This window comes from Callorhinus ursinus, unplaced genomic scaffold, assembly GCF_003265705.2.
Source record: "Callorhinus ursinus isolate GAN/ISIS: 27379988/994484 unplaced genomic scaffold, GSC_fseal_2.0 scaffold4, whole genome shotgun sequence".
NCBI lineage: Eukaryota > Metazoa > Chordata > Mammalia > Carnivora > Otariidae > Callorhinus > Callorhinus ursinus.
The window spans coordinates 3,778,258-3,801,970 of NW_027397066.1; the positions used below are offsets into that span (position 1 = coordinate 3,778,258).

Here is a 23,713-nt window from a genome sequence, read left to right on the forward strand (position 1 = left end):
GGGATGGGTTAGCCTGGTGATGGGTATTAAAGAGGGCACGTTCTGCACGGAGCACTGGGTGTTATGCACAAACAATGAATCATGGAACACTACATCAGAAACTAATGATGTAATGTATGGTGATTAACATAACAATAAAAAATTTAAAGTAAAAAAACCAGCATGGGGTGTGAGGGTGCATATTGACATGGTGGCTGGTTTGTTAAAGGTACACAACTAGGACAGGGAACACCAGAAACGGAAGGCCCCTCGAAGTCCACATGAGGACGGACAGCTACTATGTGACACGGGCACTGCCTCTCTGTCCCTCTGGCAGCCAAGGTCAACAGCACTGGCCGATCAAGCCATTCTTTCCCAGTGAACTGACACGGCCCCCACATTCTTCCCTTGACCTCCATGGAGTGAAGACCAACTGCTGGAGCAGGTAGATATGATAAACCTATTTCCAAGCAGACTAACTCAGAGGGAGATGAGGTGGCTTGTCCCAGCCTCCTCACTAACTCAAGACGGTACAGTCCTTGACTTGTGCCTTCCCCGGTATCTGATGATTTCTCCCAGTATGGGCAGCCATACCTCTGGGAGCAGCCATAGGACTCGCCAAATTCCTGGATATCAGGGTATGTGTGTATGAGGAGGGGAGGGGGCATGGTCAGCACCTTTTTAAATTAAAGAATACAACTGCCAAAGTTTAGTGACAAATGAATGCTAAGAATATACATACAAAGGACTTTTGGTGGCTTCCCTCTGTCACACTGTGTTTTCCCCAAACCCTCCAAAGAGCCAGGGCCACAGGGTGGGTAAAAACCCTTGCCTGTGTGGGGTCCCAGCCCCGCCCCACCTCCAGCACCACCCTGATGCTGGGAGCCTTGTCATCTCTGAGCCGCAAGCAGCTCTCCTGTAGGACAAGGACACCTGTGGCACCAAGCTGCTCTGTGGGTTCGCTGGGATGGTGATCGATGACATCAGCAACAATGTCATCATCGGTCACCAAGTCAGCAATGGCTTGGTGCCCAAATCTGTGCACAGCACACGGATAGCACGTCTCACTCAACCTCTATAGACAAGGCTCAGAGGGACTCGGGAAATGTCCTGAGTCCCAGGGCTGTCTTGTCCCGGGACCTGCATCTTCCCTGTGATGTGCGGGAGTGGGAGCCCGCGGCCATGCTCTGAGCCCCACCTTCCACTCCCCGGGGCCACTGGTGATTCCTGCTGCCCAGGCCAGCACTACTCCGCCTGGCACCCCTGCCAACACACACCTGCCCCACTGCCCTCCGCCCAGGCCCCCATGGGGCTAAGCTCCTTCCCTTCCCCAGAGAAGCCCTGCAGCCCTGTGTGTTCTTCTGGCTGTGGCTGGTAATGGAACCGCAGAAGCGGAGAGGTGACCCAGCCCCGTGGAATCCAGTGGTGGCCGGCTCTGCAGGGGCCACAGACAGTGTGCTGTTCTCAGACCCCCCAGCTCTGGGGCCCTGGGATCCTGGCTGTGCACAAGTCTCCTGTGATTGCCGTGGCAAAGTACCACACATTGCATGGTTTAAAACAACACACATGCATCCTCTCGCGGTGATGTAAGTCTGAGTCCAGAAGCAGTCTCCCTGGGCTGCAGTCAAGGTGTTGGCACGGCTGAAATTTCCAGCATCCCTTGTGTTTTCCAGTGTCTAGAGGCTGTCTGCGTCCCTTGGCCCCCGGCACCTTCCACTGTCACAGCCCACAATGGGGTATCTCCTTCCCCCCCGCCCTCCCTCTCCCACCCGCACGTCCCACCCCCTGCTTCCAGGGGCACATCCCCTGCTCTGACCCTCCTGCCTCCCTCTTACAAGCCTGCCGTGCCTACACTGGGCCCACCGGACAGCCCAGGACAGTTCCCCATGTCCACGTTCTCCGTGTAATCACACCTGCACACCCCTTTGCCATGTGAGGTGACACACTCACTTGGGGCTGTGGTCCCTGGGGTGTTAGATTCTGCACTATCTTCAAAAGAGAGGGGGAATCCGGAGTCTCTTTCCCTCTAGCTTTATCAGTTCCAGAGGCCTGAGGCCCAGGAGACTGGCTTTCCAAGAAGCGAGGCCCCTTTCTCTCCCCTCTCCCACAACAACCTATGGACTTTAAGAGGGAGTCATTTTTCACACATTAGCTGAACTTTCAAGGGGTTCACTCTATTTCTGAGACAAAAGCCTCCGTACATCAACAAGCCCAATTGAGCCATTTTTCTTCTGGACAGAGGAGGATGCCTGGCTCTCAAGGGAAATGGAAAGCTTCAGTGATTGGAACAAAAGGCCCATTTAGCCCCATGCCCACCTCCCAGCTCCCGGCAGGGCTCCGCTCTCTGGCCTGTCTCCCCACCAGGCAGGGGCACCCAGCCCTCCCCTCGTAAGTCACAGACCTGGAAGGATCCAGCTCAGCCTAAGTGCTGAGCCGAGGGCGGGGGTGAGGCTTAGAAACAGCAGGGTGCTCCAGGGGCCCCCACTTTGCTCTAAGAGAGCTGGGGACACTGGGGATAAATACCCCACCCCATCTGCCTCCTGTGGGCCTTCACGATACCCCTAGGTCTGCCGCCCCCCCAGGGCCCCCCATCTCAGGCAACTGCACCCCATTGACCCACAGCTTATCCCAGAAGACTGGGGGCACCATCTAATCCCAAACTGTCTTCCGACCCTGTCCCTGCCCCATGCCATGACATCCCTGCACACCCAGGTTCGGACTCAACATCTCTCACCTGCCCGGAGAGGTGGGCAGCAGAAGGGGGACCCTGGATCTCCCCACTCTGTGCCCGGGGCCCCTTCCTCCTGACCCATTCTTGGACACTGCTTGGGCCGGGGGAACAGGGAGCTGGCTGGCCAAAGCATAGAGACAAAACTAACTCCTTGCTACTTAGGACACTGGAAACATATGGACAGATCCCGCGCTTCCCGAGACCCTGGACGTGGGCGTCTGAGGACCCCGCGGGACACAGCCCGCGGCGACACTGATGCAGGGCAGCTGCTCTCCAGCCTGGGCCGGACAGGCCAGAGGTCACCAGGCGCTTGTGAGCCAGGCGCTTTGTGAGCGCAGAAGAGGGTTTGCAGGGGCCGTGTCCACAGGACCTGGGCTAACCTCACCTCCCTCCTGAGCGCCAACCACCACCGCCCCTGCCAGGGCCCCAGATGAGCTAACAAGGCAGGGGTGGGACAAGCGGTCTGCGGTGGCCGGCGGTGGGGGGGGCGGAGCTTCTGCCTCAGGAGGGGCTTCCACGCCAGGGAGGGGTGGGGCTCCACACCAGGGGGGAGGGTCACCACCCCAGGGAGGGGAGGGGCCTCCACGCAAGGGAGGGCGGGGCCTCCATGCAAGGGAGGGCGGGGCCTCCATGCCAGGGGTGGGGCTCCACACCGGAGAGGGGTGGGGCTCCACCCCAGGGAAGGGCGGGGCTTCCACACCAGTTGCACCTCAGACCTGGAGACCAGGTTTGTAGGCTAGCAGGCACGCAACTGAGGGGAGGGCAGAGAGAGAGGGGGAGACAGAGAGACAGCAAGAGAGCTCCTAGAGCCAAATTTGAGATCGGAGCAAGAAAGGCTGACCTACACAAGTAGACCAGAAAAGACACCCAAATGCAAAGAGCAGAACACAATGTGACTTTTGTCCTAAACACACTGTGACTGCCCGAGGAAGCAGACAAGGTGCAGGCTGTAACAATGAAGGAGCCTGGGCCTCATCTTGGCCACAGGACGCAGGTGACAAGGCCGGGGGCGGGGGGCGGGGGGGCGGTGGAGGGGTGGCAAAGGCCAGAGGCAGCGCCACCATGTCTTCTTGGCGAGAGTTCTGAGTCCAGAGAGCTTGACTGAACGGCAGCACCAGGATCTGACTCGGCTCCAGGCCTGCGCCCTCTCCCTTAGGTTTCCCTCCCACAGGAGGGGACAGCCTTTTTGGCCCCCAGGACAGGCTGCTCAGAGGCCGCGCAGGGCAGTACAAAGTGGAAAAGGGTCACCTGGGCCTGGAGGCAAATCCTGACTCGGCAACCACTGCTGGGTGGGGTGGGAGGCCACCGCACCCATCTGGTCCTCGCTTCCCTTCGCCCGGGAGATGCACAAAGCCTTACCTGGCAGGGCTGTGGCAAGGATCCAAGAGAACACACGTGAAGCTCCTTATACCAGAGCTGACCCATGAAGGGCCTTCGGAAACTCGGGCATTCTTTGTCATTATCGGTGCTGCCTCTGCTGAGTGGATTTCTGGCTCTCTGAGACACTTTGAGCTTGAAGGCAAGATTTTGTTTTGATTCATCTCTCCATCCTGAGTGCGTGGCACATGGCAATTCCTCAAAGCGTCTCAGGTGAGTGAGCAGAATGAGCATATGGACGTATTGATGGACATCTTGTCCCAACCCAGTGCTTCTCAAACTAGAAGCCATGTGCCCCCCAGGATGAGGTGGGGGCCGGGGGAGGGGGGGCATGGTGCTGGCTGGGCCAGGGGGTTCCAGCACTTAAAATGGGAGCATTCTCCTGGGTCATCAGGTTGACAAAGACTTTTTGTTGAAAAGGTGCGTGTGTGTGTCATTTCAGTATTCACACCAACACTGATGCATCATGGAGTAAAATGAACATTCATATGAATTTTTAATATAAAGCAGGATGCTTGAAAGCCATCCCATGCCCCAGTCAGTGCCCGCAGGCCATGCCTTCAAGCCTTGGCCCCGTGGGCCATGGTGTCTGTGGCCAAGTTAGAAATACGTGGTGTCTGTGGCCAAGTTAGAAATACGCAGCTATCCCAACCTAAGGTGGGGATTGCAGACAGCATGGAAGGCCCATGGGGGATGTTTGGGGACTGTCAGGGCCCCCAGGGCCTGAGGTCAGGCCATGACAATAGTAGAAGGCCCTACCCTTGGGCAGCGAGGCCGTGGAGCTCTGATTTTACTGCAGGAGAGACAAAAATAAAATTCACTTTGTAAGACAGGTTACAAAGTGGTCCCTTAAGAAACTATAAAGTGCTGCTTCATCTGTAATTGTTGCTAAATGGACTCCTAATAGTATTCACATCTTCTTGCAAAGTCTATCCATTACCCTGACAGAAGAGGGAGACACATACCCACAGGCGCCCCTGCAAATAAAGGCCTGATCTTCTCCCAGATCAGACTCACCCCAGGACAAATCCTCTCCACTGGAGGCTGACTTGAGCCCCGTTTCTTTTCCTCCCACCATGGGGATGGCTGAAGAATCAGGAAGCCATGAGTGAATGAATCATGCAGTGCAGTGAGGGAAGGAAAATTTTGCTTCACGGGAAGTTAGAAATCTCTTCCCCTGAAGGGCAGCACCCCAACCCCAACCCAGCCCACGACGTCCGTATTTCCCGAAACCTGGCTGAGCTCTCAGGGCTGTGCCCGGTTGAGGACCTGGAGGTGAATACAATCCGGTCTCCACCAAGTGATCTATCTGCCCAGGCTGCCTCTGTTTCCTATGATGCTCCTTCAGAAGTTCCGAGACCAGCCAGTGGCTCCCCGATTCTTCCCTCTACCTTCCCCAGCCACTGCGGCTTCCCTGTTCCCCACCTGGGACTTTTCTGCTCTCAGTGCATTCAAATCCACATCACATGGAGCCCCTCTCCTGCAGGGGCAGCTCTGGGGGCCCAGTGCCACCGCATTCCTGGCCCCCATCTAAATAGTTCCCATGCAATCCTCACTCAGCTGTTAGACCCTACGTGACTGCTTGGAAACGCAGGCAGGGACATAAGGCGGACATAAGTGCCCATGGTTGTCCTGCTGGTGAGCGGTGCAGCCCGCTGCCCAGAGCTCGGGCGTCTGCTGGCCGCCTCCCAGCCGCGCAGTCACGCAGAGCCTCCAGTGGGCCATGCCCTTCCAGACAGTAGGATCTGTCCCCAGCCCCACTAGGTACAAGTCCCGCCTCTACAGACAGAGAAACTGGCACTTCATTCTCTAGACTCTGAGGCTCAGGCCACCTTGTTCCCCAGACGAATGAGTAACTTGTTCTCTCGACACAGAGAGGTGTGGGGAGAAGGCAGTGCCCCGCCCCTTCCGGACACCTGTCACAGACACCTGACGGGGCCCTCATTCCCCGGGCCAGGTCTTGTTCCCCGACAGACACGGCTGATAGCTGCCACCCCGTGTGAGGATGAATCACCCCAGAACCAGTTCCTACCCTCACAGTCTCAGGGGGGTGGTAAGGAGAGGGCCTCCAGCATTTCTCTCTAAGGACAACGGTCCTAGGAACATCTGGTGGGGGAGGTCTGCTTGGGCCAGGCCCTGTTCTGAGCACCTGACAAGAAGCACCTCATTTCACCCCATCAACACAAGAGTGTAGACACTACTACTCTTACCCCCATTCCACGAGGAGAAACGGGGAGCCAGAGGTTCAGAATGGAGCTGGTAGGCTGTGGAGCTGGACCCAGATCCAGGCCCGACACTCCAGCACGAGAAGGAGAGACGTCAGCCCCCAGGCGGCCTCCCTGCCCAGCTCACACGTACCGGGACTTCCTTCTGGTTACCAGCACTCCCAGTCTGCTCTGCTTGGCACCCCCACGCTGCCCAGTTCCTGTGACCCAGAGGCAGGCAGCTGCCCTCCCTGCTGTCCCTGCCTGCCTCCAAGACAGGCAGCCATCCGTGGGCTAGTGCGTGCCTCAGTGGGCCTATTGGCACCTTCAACCCCACCAGAAGGAGGGTCAGCTTGGTCCTAAGGTGTGTGGGGTGAGGGGCTGCTGTGTGACAGATCAGAGACAGGACAGAGGCTGGAGCCATCTGTAAGCCTGGACCCTGCCCGAATCCGTGACTTGGCTTCCCCGTCTGGGGTCCAGCAGGAAGCAAGGTCCATGCTCTGGAAGGAGGAGGGCCCGTGGGCTTCCCCTGGGGGCCACGGGGAGGGCCCGGGGAGACTGATTCCATCCGGAGGGGATGTGGGTGGGCAGGGCAATGTGCTGGGAAGGGCGAGAAGCGGAGCTGGCCTCCCTGCAGTCTACCCCCCAAATGGACGCGGTGGGAGTTCCCGCGGCTGTGCCATAACAACCGAGTGGGTTAAAACAACAGAAATGTATTCCCTCACGGTCTGGAGGCCAGAAGGATAAAACCAAGGGGTCAGCAGGTTGCGTTCCTGTCTGGAGGCTCCGGGGGGAATGGCTTCCCGGTCTTTTCCAGCTTCTAGAGGTGTCCCTCCTCTGTCCCCAGCCTCTGCCCCCACACCTGACTCTGACCTCCTGCCTCCCTCTGGTGCGGGCCCTGTGATGACATGGGCTCACCTGGAGAATCCAGGACAACCTCTCAACATCCTTAACCGCAGCTGTCAAGTCTCTTTCGCCATGTAAGGTGACAATCCCAGGTTCCAGAACCGGGAAGAGGACACCTGTGGGGATGTACTGTGCAGCCCCCGCCCCCCACAGTGACAATTATGACCAGTCAGCTCCTCGATCACTGCCCCATTCACAGATGAGACACCCTGGGCTCAGAGAGGTAAGGGGACCTCAGGGAGGTGCCCCCCCTTACTGGGGGACATGGCACAGCTGGACTGAGTTCAAGGACACCCCAGCCCAGGCACTATCCCCCAGGCCCCCTGGAAACGCAGGGTGACCACAGCAACCCCAGGAAGGAGCCCCGGGCTCCTCGCACACAGGCCCCGAGCGGGGGGTTGGGGGGTGCTCTTGCAGGTGCAGGGGAGCTCTGGGGGTCACCACTGCTGACTGCCATACTCATACATTCACTCATTCCATTCTTTCAGTGTTGGCTGAGCCCCGAGCACAGTCCCCCACCAGACCCAGCCTTCTACCCCGCCGATACGTCAGCCCTCAGGTAACCTCTCACGGGCCAGGTGGTCCCGTCTGCGTTAGTGATGCTGCAGTCTCCCTGCCTGCCTCCCCGTCCCTGCGCTGGCTGCCAAGGAGGCTCGACCGGGCGCCCCACTCCCCCAGGGCTCCACGCATCTCCCGGTGGCCCACACAGATGTCACCTGGGGCCTGTCCCAACGGCCCCAGCCGACCTAGAAGCCCCTTCACTGCCCCCTCCCCCACTGCATGCATCATCTCACTAACCTTCCTGTCCACCCCTTTACAGGCCAGGAAACTGAGGCTCAGAGGAGCCACATCCCTGGCTGTTGTCACCACCGACCCACTCGGCCTCCATGTAAAGGGCTCACTGACTTCACAGCCTCCGAAACCCCGTTCCACGCCTTCCCTCATTGCTTCTGCTCTTCTCACTTCCAAAGGTGGGCACAGCCTGCGGGGCCGGCCCTGGCACCTTCCCGGGCACCTGAGGACCCTCCTGGCCGGTGACAGACAGAGAACGTCCCGGGCTGTGTCACCCTTACCTTTGGTTTAAAGTCCCCAGAGCAACTGTCAGTGCCCGTGGGCCAGGCTCACGTCGAACGAGCGCCAGGCTGTGGGTTCTGATCCCCGATGTCACGCTTCTCTGTGCCAGATGGGGTCACCTCCCCTTTCCCGCGAGGTACCTGATCCGCCCAAGTAAGTCCCTTCCCATGACACTGAGCGGCTCCTCCGGACGCAGCCAGGCACACAAGGCCTCTCTGCTCTTGTGCTGGGGTCCCCGGTGGCCGGGAAGCAAGCATGGGTTTGCAAATGGGTGTTCGCACAGAACCTGGCGGGTGGTGGCTGCCTGGGAAGAGCGACGGTCCCGATTCCACAGCCAGGCAAACGGTGCTCGGGACACGCCCAGACCAGGAACACAGAAAGTACAGCTCCAGATGAAAAATCGAATCCAGATCAAAACCAAATAAAAACACCTGCCCAAGAGTGCGGCTGCTCACGCTGCCTTCCTTCCAAGGACCCCGAACCCAACGGGGATTCTTCCTCGGCCCCCAGTGCCCTCCGGGAGAAGGCAGAGGCACCCGCACAAGTACACACAGCCGTCCAGCGACGGCCCGGCTGGCCACTGAAACACGGTCGCCAGCACGGGCCTCGGAGGAACCGGAAAGGGTGTCGCGGGACACACCGTGGTCAGAGGCCCGCTGCCGGAGCCCAGCAGTGCCGAGTGGGCAGCCGCCCTGACGTGCCCCTTACCTTTCTCTTGTTCGTCGGGCAAATGTAGAAGTTGTCGATGACCGTGGTGACACCGGGCTGGAGCGTGAGCTTGGTGTAGGACGTCCCGAAGTCCGAGGACCTGGGGGGACACGACAGGTGTCAGCAAGGGGTCCCTCCAGGTGCAGATGGGTCCAGCCCACATGACAGCCAGCACGGGCCGCGCACCGGCGTGGGCACGGCAGCCAAGACCACCTCCCCCGGGAGCAGCATGCCCCAGGCAACAGGGAGCCGGAGACGGGGCTCCCTGGGTCTCCAAGCGCTCGCTCGGGTCTGGCGCGGGGTGTGGAGTCAGTGAACGCCAGCCAGTCTCCCCACGTGTGCCTGTTTGCGAAGGGCCCCTCGAGTGCCGGGCACTTCTGTGTCCTTCCATCTTCTCGACTCCTCGAGAGCCCTTAAAGACGAGATCACTGCGTCTCCCTTGCAGAGGCCCCAGACACGAGGCGGATGGCTCAGAGCAGGTAGCTTCCGGCCTGGGATCGCTCAGCTAACCAGTGCCTGACTCGGGAGGTGCGAGCGGGCCCGAGCCACTCACGCCGGCACCCTGTTCGCTCTGGAGAACGGCCCTCACCGTGCTGAGGCCTCACAGCGGCCTGTCTGCTTCTCTGTTTCCCTCTCCGGACCCTGAGCGGCTCCGGGGAGCCGCACCCTCTCCCCCGTGGCCACACAGGGCTGGAGGACGGCAGAGGACGGCAGGCAGGACGGAGCTCCGGGTGCCGCCGGAAACCAGGCCCCCAGCCTCGTGTCTGCCGGGCCCTCCACCGCTGGCTCCACGCCGGCGGCTGGCCCCTCCTCGCCTGGGGGCCCACTCTCCTGGCCATAGCATGAGGGGTGCAGGACGGAATCTCTGGCTCTAAACCCCCCGCCCACCGTGGCGAGACGGGGAGGGGTCACCAGAGCGATTTCACATCTGTAGTTTGGAAGCAACCGATACAGCGGGACATGGAATTAATTCCACGTGGAAGCTTAAAACCTCCTTAAAACACTGAAATCAATGTTCCTTATTATCACCCCATTAACATGTGCTGTGATTACAGAGCAAGGCTGGCCGTGAGCCCCAGGGCGGCCAGGCCCGTCTGACCCTAAAGCGGAACATCCAGGATGTCGGGCTTCAGGGCCGTCCCTGAGCTTCCCCATCAGGAGAGGTCAGGAGAGTCAACTCACCAAGGGGACAGGGACCCAGTGGGAAGCCCTTGGGCCTGGGCCTCCCTGTGATCACCTTGTGTGTCCTCACAGCTGAGAGCCACCTGCCAGAGCCGAGCCCCAGGGCTGCAGGCGGGAGTCGGAAGCCTGTCCCGGGGCCCCAGCAGCAACCTCCGCCTCCGGGGGCTGGACAAGGCAGGGTTTCTCGGGCTTGCCCCGTGTTGTCAGGGCCTGGGGGCCAACCTGGGCCCACGCAGCATAAATGCCTGCCCCACCAGCACGTGTCCATTGCCTTCCCCAGTACATCTTTCGTGCTTTCTGCACACATAGACTTCCTCCCCAAATCTTCAAGAGAAACCGGAGCTCCGGGAAGATGGGCTATGTTCCTTGTCTTGGCGCCCAGTGGCCACCTGTCCCTGGAAGCCAGGTCCCTTACCAGCCTCAGGGCCACAAGACCCTTCACAGACCAGGACGGAGAGCAATACCTGCCCCCTGACTCCCAGGGAGTTCTGGTGGGGGCCAGCCCCCTCCCCGAGGTGGGTCCTTGACTGCCCTTGGCCTCCCCAGAGAGACTCTGCTCCAGCGAACCAAGAAAGCGGACGCACTTAGTCTCCAAACCTCAGAGAACTGATTTGCTTTGGGAAGGAGGGAGCCAGAGGCCCATTAGCAGAGGAGTGATCCAGAGACCCAGGGAATTCGAGTCTCCACGGAAACCAATGCTGTGTTTCTGAGCTTGATACATGGAAGGGTCCGCTGAGCCTCTGGGCTCCTCTGCTGTCCACCACCAGCAAGCTGAGTGTAAGACCTGCCCATGGGTTCTGCCTCCCAGATACCTTGCCACCCACCCTTCCCTCCATCCCTGACACCCACCTGCCTCAGCCCAGGTGCTTCTCAAGGATCCAGCCTCCCCCACTCCCCCCACCACCCTTCCCCCTCCCAGTCACAGGAGCCTGCTCACACCTGCTCACTGCTGGGCACCTGCTAGTGTGGGCCTGCAGGTGGAGCGGGTCTAGGGGGGCGAGGGGGCGAGGGTGATGAACAAGAAAAGTGTAACAGCATGAGGTGTGATCAGGGCTGGGCTGGAGGGGACAGTGAGACTGCTCTCTCAGAGAGGCAGGGAAGGCCGCTCGGACGCGGTGACGTTTGGGCAGAGACAGGAAGGAAAAGAGTATGTGCCTGGCTGGGGGGAAGTGATTTGTACCTGGCTAAGTAACGTCCCCCCCAAATTTGTGTCCGTCCAGAATCTGGGAATGTGACCTTATTTGCAAACAGGGGCTTTGCGGATGTAATTAAGTTAGGAGGACATACTGAAGTAGGGCGGGCCCTGATCCAATGACTGGTGTCATAAGAGGAGGGGAATTCGGACCCAGAGACACACAGACACACAAACACACAGGGAGAGTGCAGACAAGGGATGCCAAGGGCTGCCGGCCACAGCCAGAGGCTGGGAGACAGGCCCAGAACAGACTCTCCCCAAGAGCCTCTGGAAGCAACCAACCCTGCCAACACCTTCACCCTGACTTCCAGCCTCCAGACTGTGAACAATAAATTTCTGTTGTTTCAAGCTAGCCAGTGTGTGGTCCTCTGTTACGGTGGCCCTAGGAAACTAACACAGCCTTCCAGGTAGAGGGAACAGCAGGTGCAAAGGCCCTGAGGACAGGCTAGCTCTCCTTCCTGCTCTTGGGACAGGGAAGGAGGGATCTGTTTGAACCAGTCCGCCACTGCTTCCAGCTACTGAGGCACCAGGAACTCCTCATGCTGCAGGACAATGCAAATCCGGTGCCCCAGTTAGTCATGAGCCCCAAACTCCAGGCCTCTTGCTGGAGGCTGAGGCCCTCAGTTCACTCACTCACTCACTCACTCCTCTGTCCAAGATTTGTTTAGCTCCTTAAAGCTTCCAGCTCCACACTCCAAGTGGGAATTCAAATGTCATCCCTGGGTCAAGTTCGTTCATGGCACGTGTGTTTACAGAATACCTACTGTGTACCGGTCACTTCCTCCTGCCGTAAGCAGGACAGACAATGTCCTGCCCTATGGGGACGACAGGCTGGCTGGTGAGACAGAGAACAGACCCGCATTTCCAGGTAAGCGGTGATGCTGATGGACGTGTCCAGAGAATCTTGGGAGACTCTCAGGGGACGTGAAACCGACCTGGCCAGGGGCCACCCTCGACCGCCCTGCCCCCAGCTGCCCCCAGCACCCATCTAACCACCCACCCCACCCTGCCGACTCTTCCTGCAGAATCATTCGCATTTGGTGCCAACACGCCCCCTTCGCCATCCCTCTCCATCTCACAGCCATCCACGAGGGGCCTCTGTGGGCTCCGGAGTGGAGGGGGAGGGAGGGGGAGGCTGGCACAGGCTGGGCGGGCTTCCTCAAGGACCAGTGAGCAGTTTCCTGCAGCTGGTGTAACACATAACCCCAAACTTAGTGGCGTAGATCAGGACAGATCTATTACCTTACAGTTTGGGAGGTCAAAAGTCCAGAACAGCTCCTCTCCTCACCTTCCCGGCTTCTAGGGGCGCCCACTCTCCTTGGCTGGGGGCCCCTCCTGCACCTTCAGAGGGCATCCCCCCCACCTCCCATCCATTGTCACATCCCCTTCCTCTGGAGTCTGCCCCTCCCCTCGCTGTGCCCCCAGGAAGAGTTTGGGGCATGAGTGGAATTCAGGTGCACCAGCTTCGGGGCGAAGTTTCTTCAGAAAGTGGAAGGGAACGAGCAGGGAACCAGAACACAGGAGAGACTGAGATGCTGCGTGTGACCCTAGTAACGGGGTCCCGTCCCCACCCGTGTCCCTCCGATTGCTCCCCCAACGCTGGCTGAGTGTCTGCTGGCTCCCAGCCGCCTGCCGGGTGCCAGGACCCAGCCAGACGGGCTCCCAACACTCGGCGGGTAAGAATGCCGACCGCCAAAGCCAGCAGTAAACGGCCTGACCGGCTCGCCTCGTGATGGGCTGGCCTGGCCCCCGCCAGATCCCCACCTCTCTGACTGCCTGTCTCTCGGTGGACCCCCAGTGTAGGCGGGGGACGAGAATGGAATTTATCACCGTGAATAAGTCCAGGAAAGAGAGGCTGACTGGCCTCAGTGACCAGCTGGTCAGTGGGGGCAGGTCCGAACCCAGACCTTCCGACCAACCCGGAACCTAACACTGCCTCCTCCTGAAGTCTATACAGATCACTCAGTGAGGACGGCGGTCACCAGGATCATGCAGGAATCCACAGGCTGGGTGGGCACACAGGGAGCACTCAACAAATGCTTACTGGATTTCTATGGAGGTGTGCTGGTGTCAGACCTGCAGGCTCTGTGACCTCAGGTAAGCAGGTTTCCCTCTCTGGGCAATGAGTTTCCCATCAAAAATGTGGGGATGGGATGTGCTCATGTCTGAGCCCTGGCAGCGGCGGCCCCCGTGGCCCTACCCCCACACGCCCCTCCTGAGCTGCCCCAGTGACCCCTGAGCCCCTCCCTGCTGTGCCCTCCCCCGGGGTGACCTTCCCCACAGCGCTCTGCACCCCCCACCACCTCCAAGTTCTCCTTAAGTGCCTCTGGGAGTGCAGGGAGTGATTATGCCAATCTGCGTTTATTCAAATTAAAAATAAAAAACCCGACTCTAAAACTGGGCACACAGAAACAGGAAAGGCAAGCTCAGTTGGAAAGTCACTCTTTGCAAATCAGCTGCTTAATTGCTGAGTGTTTGTACATACTCACTTTTTAAAAAATGATTTAATTGAGCCATTTTCATGCTCTATAATTATTTCATTGGCAGGGCCATATGTTCTGCTCCTGCCCCTCCCCGTCGTGCAGATGAGCCCCCATCTCCCACCGGGCTAGCTCGGAAAACAACCGCAGGTGTGAACAGGGGGCACCCACCTGCGTGGCTGGCGCTCCCACAGGTGCACAGCCCCGGGTGAGGCCCAGACTCCGTGAGATGCACTTTCTTTATCTGTAAAAGGGGCTGATGACACCAGTGTCACACACCTGCGTGAGATTAGAGAGCATGAGGAAAGAGCACAAGAGGCAGGCTCCAGGTCATGGCAGGTGCAGGCCCCGCCTCTCTGCACCCCCCCAGGGGAAGCTGTCACAGCAACTCCACGGGGGCCCCTCTCTGGCGGCAGGTGCAGGTGTGTCTGGACACACCTGTGTGTCCAGTGAGTATGAGGCTGGTCAGCTGGTTTGTGCAAGCACACCCCAAGGGCCCCTGTTAGTCACTGTCTTGAGAACGTAGAGATCCTGCCCTCCCCGCAGAGTCCCACCAATCAGGATGTGTCATGAAATGTGTTGTTCAGTGTTCAAGGCCGGGGGCTCTGGGGGTGCCAACCCAGAGCATCGCCCTTATAATAGAGAGTGTGCAGGTGGCAGGCCCCGATCTCCGTGCAAGGAGGGAAAGGCTGCTGATGCTTGCTAGGCTAAGCAGCTCTGGTATGAAAACTTGCTGCACGTTGATCCCAGCAGCGGATGCCCAGTCCAGTCGGCCGCTCCTGGACTCCCTGTATGTCAGTCCCCCCCCCCAGTAAACCTATATCTCGATCGCTGTCTCTGGGTGTTTCCTTTGGCCTCACCAGACCAGCACCCCACCTGGGCTGAGAGTCTGCTGGGGCGCGGCTACCCAGAGGCTGAGGATGCTTACAGTTTGCAGAGCATCCTGAGAGACCCCTGTAGCCGGTCCAGAGGGTCCGAATTACCATCTGCACTTGGCCCATGGGGAAACTGAGGCCCGGCTAGGAAAGGGACTTGTCCAGAGTTGTACGGGGATCCAGGCACCCACTGTGTGGGCTCTCCCACCAGACAAGGTGACACATGAGAGGCACGCTTTTGCAGCTGATGCAGGTCTGAGCTTTGGTGGGATTCCAGCCGCACACAGCGGCTGTGATGTGCAGTATGGAGAGAGGGAACGGACGCTGAGCCGCCTTCACAGCGGGGCCGTTCTGGTTCTCAGGCGCTGACCCCTCAGGGGACCCAGAGACAAAAGGCTTTGATCCGCTGCCCGGGTCTGTTAATACATGGACTCAGGATGAGCAGAAGAGAATTGGGGCAGCGTGGGGCACTTCTTGGGCTGGTCAAGTCATTCAAGAAAATTCCAGAATGTGGCTCGAGATTCTGAGTGTGAAGTGGGGAGTCAGGGACTAGCTAGGTGGGTGAACTGAGGGGGAAAAAAGCAGCCCCGTCCTCAGGGGGCGCAAAGCCTTGTGGGGCAGGGGTCACCCCAGTCTGCTGCAGCCTCTGGGCAGGATCTGGAGAGTGGGCCCCTCCGACGTGAAAGGCCTCGGGTGAGGGGGCAGTTAATGAAACCACAGGCTCACCCTGCGCTGGACGCCATGCTCAGGACGGACACACGGACTCGCTGACACAGGAAGGCCACGTTCAAACAGGAGCGTGCCTTCCCATTTTACAGATGAGGAGACCGAGGCTCAGGAGGAGGAAGTGACTTCTTCATACTTAATCACAGCAACTACAGAAAACGGAGGCTGTCCCCTGAGCGGAGCAGTGATGTCCCCCGAGGGGTTCACGTGGCACCAGGTGGCTGGACTTTCCTACTCCATCTTCTGGAGGAGCCTGGTGGGTGGCGCTCGCTAACGGTCAGTGGTTGGACTCAGACCGCAGTCTGTCCCAGTCAGGGGGCCGAGCCACTGTGATCTCTGGTTCTCATGCCTCTTTCAACACAAGCCTGCTTTACACCCGCCCGGCTGTGCTCCCAGCAGGCCAGGAGGGCTGGTGTCCCCACGGCCACACGGTGCCAGAGCCCACCTCTCCCAGTCTGTCCCACAAGGCCCGTCTCCCAGCCAGCCCTTCCACGTGGGCTCCCAGCTGCCCCGCCCCGGCGATGCCGGTCCACCCGCTAGTGGAACTCTCTAGAACAGAGCTGGGCCAGGCAGCTCTCCCAACACCTTAGGGATGGGACTTGGTGCATGGCCTGGGAGCAGATTACCCTGCAAGGCAGCTCACATGACCCCTCGGCTCAGGCTGGCTTCTGGCCACCTGCGTTCATTACTCAATAATGAGGATCACATCCTTTCCAATGAAGCCCTGTGTTATCCTTAAAAATTCCTGACATAAGTGAATGCACTCAGGGGCACCCGGGTGGCTCAGTCAGTTAAGCGTCTGCCTTCGGCTCAGGTCATGATCCCAGGGTCCTGGGTTCGAGCCCCGCATCAGGCTCCCTGCTCAGCGGGGAGTCTGCTTCTCCCTCTCCCTCTCCCTCTGCCCCTCCCCTCTGCTCATGCTCTCTCTTGCTCGCTCTCAAATAAATAAATAAAATCTTTACCAAAAAAATAAGTGAATGCCCTCAGTTGGAGAGGTCTTTTCAACAAACGTTTCCTGAGCATCAGCTACACACAGGCTCTGTGCTAGGCGTGGCATGAGCCCTAGATGGGCAGGGGGCTTCGGCAGCGGGTAGTGCCAGCTACTGGCTAGCCTCTAGCAGCCAGTCTATACTAGCTGCTCAGATCTTGGAATGATCCCACACCAGGTAGTCACCAGGCAGTGTCCCCGACCCCAGGAGTGCCCCCCTGCTGCCCGGGCCCCTCCTCCCGCATGCTAACCCTCCCAAGAGCTCCTCACAGACCAGCAGCAAAGGGATTAACCCCCCCAGGGCTGGGGGCCTCCAGGACCCTGTTCTGGGCTGTGCCCATGTCCACTCTGAGGGACCAATGCCCTTGCCACATCTTTGTGGAAAAGCACATGGTGCTGCCTTTGGGGGCCCAAAATCCAGTGTGGAGGGCTGAAGCATGAGTCAAAAGACCACAGAAATGCAGCCCAAACATGAGCTCCTGGAGCCTAGAGTAGCTTCTATGAGTTCTCAGAGCCTGGGGTGCTGGCCGCTCCGGTGGAGCCAGAGAAGGTGCTAGAAGCCTGCACAGAGCTCTGAGAAGGTCGGTCTATGTGCTCTCACGGAAGCCTGAAAAAGGGGGCCTGGGGGGCCTCGCAGAGAATCTGGGGGAGCTGGAAGGAGGAGGAGGAAGAGGGCCCCAGACAAAGGGGATCAGGCATTTCAGGAAGAGCCCCCGGGCTGTCGGCCCTGAGCGCTGGTCAGGGGAGCTGGGTGCCCCACGCAGCGGCAGGGAGGGAATCAAGGCCCAAGTTCCAGGCAGAAGTGAGAGTGGCCGAGGCCCACAGCCTTAGACAGCGGGGTCCAGAGGAGACACAAGTAACACGCTACAGTGCTCATCCCGGCGGGGCTGTGCGTGCCCCCGGGTGAAGACACTCTGTGGTTCTCCCGCCTCCCATCTAATCTCCTTCCGGCCAGTGACTCTTGGTACAAACAAAGAAACAGAGTCAAACGGGTGGTCATTTGTTGGGACTCATCAAGGACGAAGCTAGGCTTAGGTGACCCCAGATCTCAATTATGCATGCACCTTCGACCGGCTTCTGGCTCTCTGGAAAGGAAGGGGACACGGGACACCATGGCTCGGGGCTGGTTTTATTTCTGGAGGTTGGAACATGGCACAAGGTAGGACCTTTGCAATAGCTCTCTTTCCAACTGAGGAGCGGGGAGTCTTTAGAGCTGGTTTCTAACCATTGGGGCTGAAGGAGGCCTGTGTCCCTAGAAAGGCCCCACGGTCACCTGGCAAGGTGGCCTGCTGCTCACCTTGGCACATGAGACCCTGTCAACCTCCCGCAGATGTTCCTGCTTTTACAGCCGTTCTGCAAGCCCTCAGCTGGGCACGCTTCCAGGGGCCGAGGCAGGTGACCAAGCCACCCCCAGCCCAGGCCACAGGCCGGGAGCAGTGGCAGGTGCGGGGAGGGGAGGTGTCGCTCGCCCCAGGGGCTGCAGGTGACAGGCCACCGCTGGGACTGACACCAGGTTGGGATTTCCTGGGAAGCAAGCCAGGGACCAGAGAGGACATCGCTGTGTCCTCTGGGTTAACTGAGGAAGTTGTATCTGATGGGACGCTGGAAGGGCTGGGTTTATGCCCAGGCAGAGGCGACTCTCTGATGATCCCGATGTGGTGGGAGTGTGGAGGGGCTAGGGGAGGCAGGGTGGGGCACTCCGGGTTTTGTCGGGAATGACAAAGGAACACCTCCTAGGAACGGGGTGGGGCAGCCACTGGCCAGGACCAGGCCCTGCCCACGGCCAACCTCCTTCTGCCAGGACCCAGGGTGAAGCATGCAGATGCATGCATTCTCCCAGGGAACCAACCGACTTGGGAGCATGCCAAGCCCCTCTGAAGCCCAGAAATGTCATTTCAAATAGAAAACATCCAAATAGAATAAGACAAATAATAACACAGAAAGACTTGCTGCAGACCAGATTAACGCGGCTCTGAAAAGCTGTCCAACCCAGTCACCGCCTCATCACGGAAGAGGGTCGGCGGGGCCATGGAGAGAAGGGCCACGTGAGGTGACGGGGGGGCGGGGGGAGTGTGAGCTGCCAAGTCAGAGGGTCCGGGCTTGGCTCTGGGAGATGCGCCTGCTTAGGCTCCCCTTGGGACCTGGAATCCATCCTTAGGAAAATTCCAGAAGTTTACCAATCCACTGACAATGAAATTTCCTTTCTCAATATGCCAACACATCCTCCACTCCTCTTGGAATCATTTAAAGATAATAGGACAAAAATAACAGGAAGTGGTTACAACAGAAACAAGAAAAGAAGTTTCTGCTTCAACCATCGACGGGGCCCCTTTATCCTCTATGCCCGTCCCGCCCTTGTCCAAAGGTGATCACACTGATCGAATTGCAATGACAGCATGTACACAAAATTCCGTTCTGAGTTTAGGATGGTCGGCATTTCCTGTTGGCTGCGTGACAGTCCATGCAGGCCACATGACAGTCCATCCAGGCTACGTGGCATTACTGATGGGCCATTCCTCAGGCTGAACTATGCCAGGCATTTCCACAAACACCGAGGGCCTCCTACGTGCCGAGCGCTTTGGAAAATCACTTTTTTCCATGGATTGCTATTCTGAGCCCCTCTGCCCGTCATCAGCAACATCTTCATCACTTGAACACATCCTGGATTATTCCCGAGGGTGATGCCCCGGGAGGGGGGCTCCTCTGCGAAGCTCGAAGCTTCCATGTGGTGTGTTTTTTAGATCTGAGAAAAATATTACAACTTGGTATCTTAAAAACTAGGGGCCTCATTTATTCTTAGGGGGTCTTGGCACAAACTGATAACACTTTTCTATGCCAATGTGTCAAATTATAGAATCTGACACTCTAAAGTGATTTTTTGAATGACTGTTGGCTACACTCAGTTTCAGCCAAAGGCAGCCTGAATGATAGATTAAGCATCTTAAAGAAGAATAAATGTAAAGAGGCATTAGCAGATGAGATCTGGGCAATCTGGAAGGGAATTCTATTTTTAAAAGTTACGAGGAATATTTTAATCCGAAGTGCAGAAACTAAGTAAGAAATAAGATGCAACACAAACACCTCTCCATCTTGGTAAACGTCAAAGAACTTTTTAAGTCATGAAACTGGGGATATCTGATTGAAAAAAAAAATCTTTTTTATGGCAAAAAGTTCCTGGAATAGAAACAAAGGGTTGATGCCATACAAAAGGGAATAGTTAAGCCAACGGCCTACAGATTTCTATTTCCAAACGGTGTCCCTAAAGACACGGTCTCTGGGCTGAAGTTGAGAGATCTGGGCTTGCAGACACCTCCATCCTTTCCCAATTTTGGATCTTGGACGAGTCAGTCCATATCTCTGAGATTGACCTTATCTGTGATAACAGGGTGCAATAATGGTGCTGGTGACAAGAACACATCATTGGTATCCCCCATATGTCAAGCTCCATGCTAACCAAGTGCTTTGCACGTATTAGCTCACTTAATCCTCCCAACACGTGAAGACGAGTAGCACTGTCCCATTTTCTGGAGCAGGAGACTGAGGCCAGGAGCGCAGGAGCTGAGGGTGGCCGAGGCAGCCTGGCCCCCGCCTGTGAGCTCTGCCCCAGCACATGCAGCGCCCACACCTTGCCAGGAGCCACTTCCCAGGCGGGACGGTGTAAGAGGAGAGCTGTCTCCAACCTTTTCCCTTCATGGTGAGGCAGAGGGCAGGGCAGGAGCATGCCCGTTCCTTCCCAGGGAAGCAGCCTCTTCCACGCTCACACACCCTGCGGGGCCCTGAAACCATCACCTGTACATAGGAACGGGGCCTCCACCGAGGACGGGGGGGCACTGGATCGCCTGCCTTGTCCAGCTAACAGAGTCTGCAGACGGTGCCTGCCTGAGGCCCCCGTTCTCTGCTCCTTGAATCTAAGCCAGTTTCCACTTCTCCCAAATGATGCAAAGCTCCCTCGGAACCACCTCCAGTGGGTCCCCAACACCTTCGGGATCAATGCGGAGTCCCTGACAACAGCGGGCTGGCAGGCAGGCCAAGGAAGGCACGCAGGGAGGGGTGCTGTCAGCTCCCCATCTGCACAGGAGGGAGGCAGGGCTGAGAGGAGAGCCTGGCCCCCTCAGGGCAGAGCCTCGAAGGGTGAAGACAGGAGGCACATGGCCTGCTGGGTGACCGCCCCCCCACCACGCAGTCTCCTTGCTGTTCTGCTACCTGCCCACAGCTGCCTGTGACACCTGATCCCCCCGGAGGGACTTCTGTTCCCCTGATTCCCCTGAGAGCCCCTCCAGGCCAGGCCTGCGTCTGACCAGCTCTCTGGCCAGCCCCTCGCCCGAGGCCCGGCATGAAGCAGGGGCCAGTGAATGCTTTCGAAGGAGCGCACTGATGAACCCATAAGTCGGTCCTCCCCCAGAGCCCGCCACAGGCCCTACGCGAGCCCTTAGCACCCGACCCACTGTGAGAGCCACGTGGGCCCGAGACCTCCAGGCTCCCCCACGACCCTCCCATGGAAAGGACACAGGTCCAGAGAAGGGCGGTCACTGGCTCAAAGTCACACAGCAGCTGACTGGCCCAGGGCGTGACTTTGACCGAGGTCTCCTGGCCCCAAGCAGAGCTTCTGTGTCCAGGATACTCCGGGATGTCCTAGGCAGATGCTGGAGGGCAGAGGTCTCCATCACTCCTCACTCCAACCCACCGTCAAGAAGATGAAACAGAACCCAACCCCTCAGACCAAGCCAGTGACAAAGACGTCAGGTGAATGTTTCTGGAGACTGAAAACAAGCAATAAGTGAAGGCTGACGGCTACAGAGCACAGGTCCCCTGCAGCAGTGGTGACAGCTGCTGCCTGCAGCCCGTGGGGAACCGGCAGAACAGACAGACACACACACACCCATCCTTCAGCAGCTCCAGGGCCACCTGGTCAACCCCAGCCAGGCCACTGCACCAGGAGCCTGGGGGAGAGTGCACTGGGGGCTGAGGCTTCAGCTCGGACAAGGGCGTGGCTCTCCGAGGGTGTCCAGCGGACCCTGCAGAGCTCTCTGACCCTCTCCAGAGCCCCTTCTAGGCCCAGCAGGTGGCCAGCCCCAACAAGCACCCCAGCTTCTCCCAGCCAATTTCCTACGAGACACCCGCATGCTTACAGCATTATTCCAAGGAGAGCTGGAGCCTCGGCCTGCAGCCACGGCCCACATCACCCTCAGGTGGAGGGGTGTGCTGACAGGTTAAGACCACTGGCTGTGTGACCTTGAGCTGGTTGCTCGACTTATCGACCTCAGGTGTCCCTTCCGTACAATGGGGACACACCTTCCACTCACGGTCATCACAACTGTTAAATGAAAGGGCAGACATGAACCTCCCAGCACAGCGACTGGCCCAGAATCAGGCAGTGCCTTCCTCCTCCTCCTCCTCCTCGAAGCAGAAGGTGTTTGGCGACTGTGCAGGAAGAGGTCAACTCAGCGGGTCTGGCTTGTCTGAACTCTGCACCTTCCAAGAAAGGTTAGGCCCTTGATTGGCCCCTGGAAGGTCACCTCTAAGGCCCTGGGAGGTCCCACCTGTTAAGCATGCCTTTGCTCACCTGAGGCCCCCAGCCAGTGAGCCAGTCCCTGCTGATGATGTGATTTACAGTAGGGGTCTCAGGTCAGCTGGGACCCCTTTACTTCTAGAGCGGCTGGAGACTGAGGTCAGCCACAGGGCTACATGACCAACCTCGATAAAAACCCTGGACACCAAGGCTCAGGTGAGGGGCCCTGGTTGGCTGTACTTGGGATGTGCTGTCCCGTGTCACCGCTTGAAGAGTTAAGCACTGTCCCCATGGCCTATGAGACACTGCCTGGGTGTGGCGTCCGTCCTGGGCCTTTGCACGTGCCGTTCTCCTTCCCAGATATGCACAGGGACTGACTCCCCACTGTGTTCCAGGCTCGGTTCAGGTGTCCCTGCCTGAGGACGGTGTCCTGGGCCACTCTCCCGTGACTCTCTGCCCCGTTTCCCACGTGACTTCTATCCATAGCACACATTGCTACCTGACATTATACACGTGTTTTGTGAAGGTCCTGTTTGTCTAGAACATCAGCTCCTGGGAGGAGAGTGCTGGTGTCTGGCTACCCTCCATGCTGGGAAGCCATCCCTGCCCCAAAGACCCCATTGCTGATGATCTCCTGCAGTTCTGTGTTAGGTGTGAGCCAGGCTCATGTTTCATCCTCCCTAAGGGATGCCCACTGGTGCCTGTCCCACCTGCTGAGAGTCCTCCTTACCCCACGCCCGGTACAGTAACCTGGGTCACAGGTCAAGGGCGCATCAGGGTGGCCCGGTCTGGGCACCTGGGCTGTCCCTGAGCCCCTGCAGCACTGTGGAATCTGCAAGGCCTGGCCCCACCTCTGCGTCTCCTGTTCCCAGCCCCAGCCACCAGTCGGTGAAAGTTTGCTGAAATGACTGAATAATGCCCAAACAACTTCCATAACGGCACAAAAGGCAGTAAAAATGTGGCCCGGGAGCCACCCGCCCCCCCCATGCCCCGTGCAGACCCTGGCACTCTGCCTCCTGCCACGGGCACCCCACAATAATAACTTCATGCACCTTGCTCTCCAGGCAAGAGAACCAAAGCGGGTGGAAATTAGCAGAACATATTTCTCCCAATTGTTAAGATTCCCATTTAAGAGTTCAACAGGGACAAGATGCCTTTAAGCACATGAAAATTATGAGTCAAGCCCTTCTCAGCAAAGGCGCATCATTCAGCAAGCATGTGGGACTGACTGTTCCAACCACAGGTCCAAGGAGCTGGGAGAGGCGGGGGCGGGGGGGGGGGACTGCAGAGCGCTGGGCCAGGCTGCCATCCGTGTCTCCTTGGGAGCATGTGGGGGTATCGGGGGCTGGGGATTCTCACCCCACAGGCAGGACCTGTCCCAGCATCAGGCTGGGTGGCAAGTGGACTTCCTGAAACTCCAGGCCACATGAAGGGGGACTGTGACCCTTTGTGCGTATGTCACTCCTAGAATCAAGCTGAAGCTGTGGTCCCCCTTCTGGGGCTGCTTCCTCCCAAGGAGCCATCTCAGTGAGCTGGGGTGCGGGGCTCCGGCCAGGCGCTGGCCAGCAGGCGGTGACTGGAACCCCCGCGCATCCCCAGCAAAAGCAGTTTTAGAAGTCATGCAACTTGCACCATAGTGCAGGTCCCACTTCTCCAAGTGCTCTCCCTCTGGGAACATGGGGCCCCATTGCAGACACCAGGAAGCCAAGGCTCAGAGAGGTTCAGTGACTTGCCCAGAATCCCACAGCAAAGAGGCGGAGAGGCAGGTGGGCCCAGGTC

The 23,713-nt window shown here is 58.4% G+C and overlaps 1 protein-coding gene across 3 annotated transcripts in view; it reads right to left on the minus strand.

Annotated features, from left to right (window-relative positions):
- The window catches only part of SORCS2 (sortilin related VPS10 domain containing receptor 2), a 433,845-nt gene that overhangs the window by 173,919 nt on the left and 236,213 nt on the right, over positions 1–23,713 (minus strand). For all 3 annotated transcript variants that reach the window (XM_025887404.2, XM_073891393.1, XM_073891394.1), the window contains exon 3: positions 8,980–9,079. In XM_025887404.2, the coding sequence (XP_025743189.1) occupies positions 8,980–9,079 (100 nt within the window). The remainder of the gene's footprint in view (positions 1–8,979; positions 9,080–23,713) is intronic.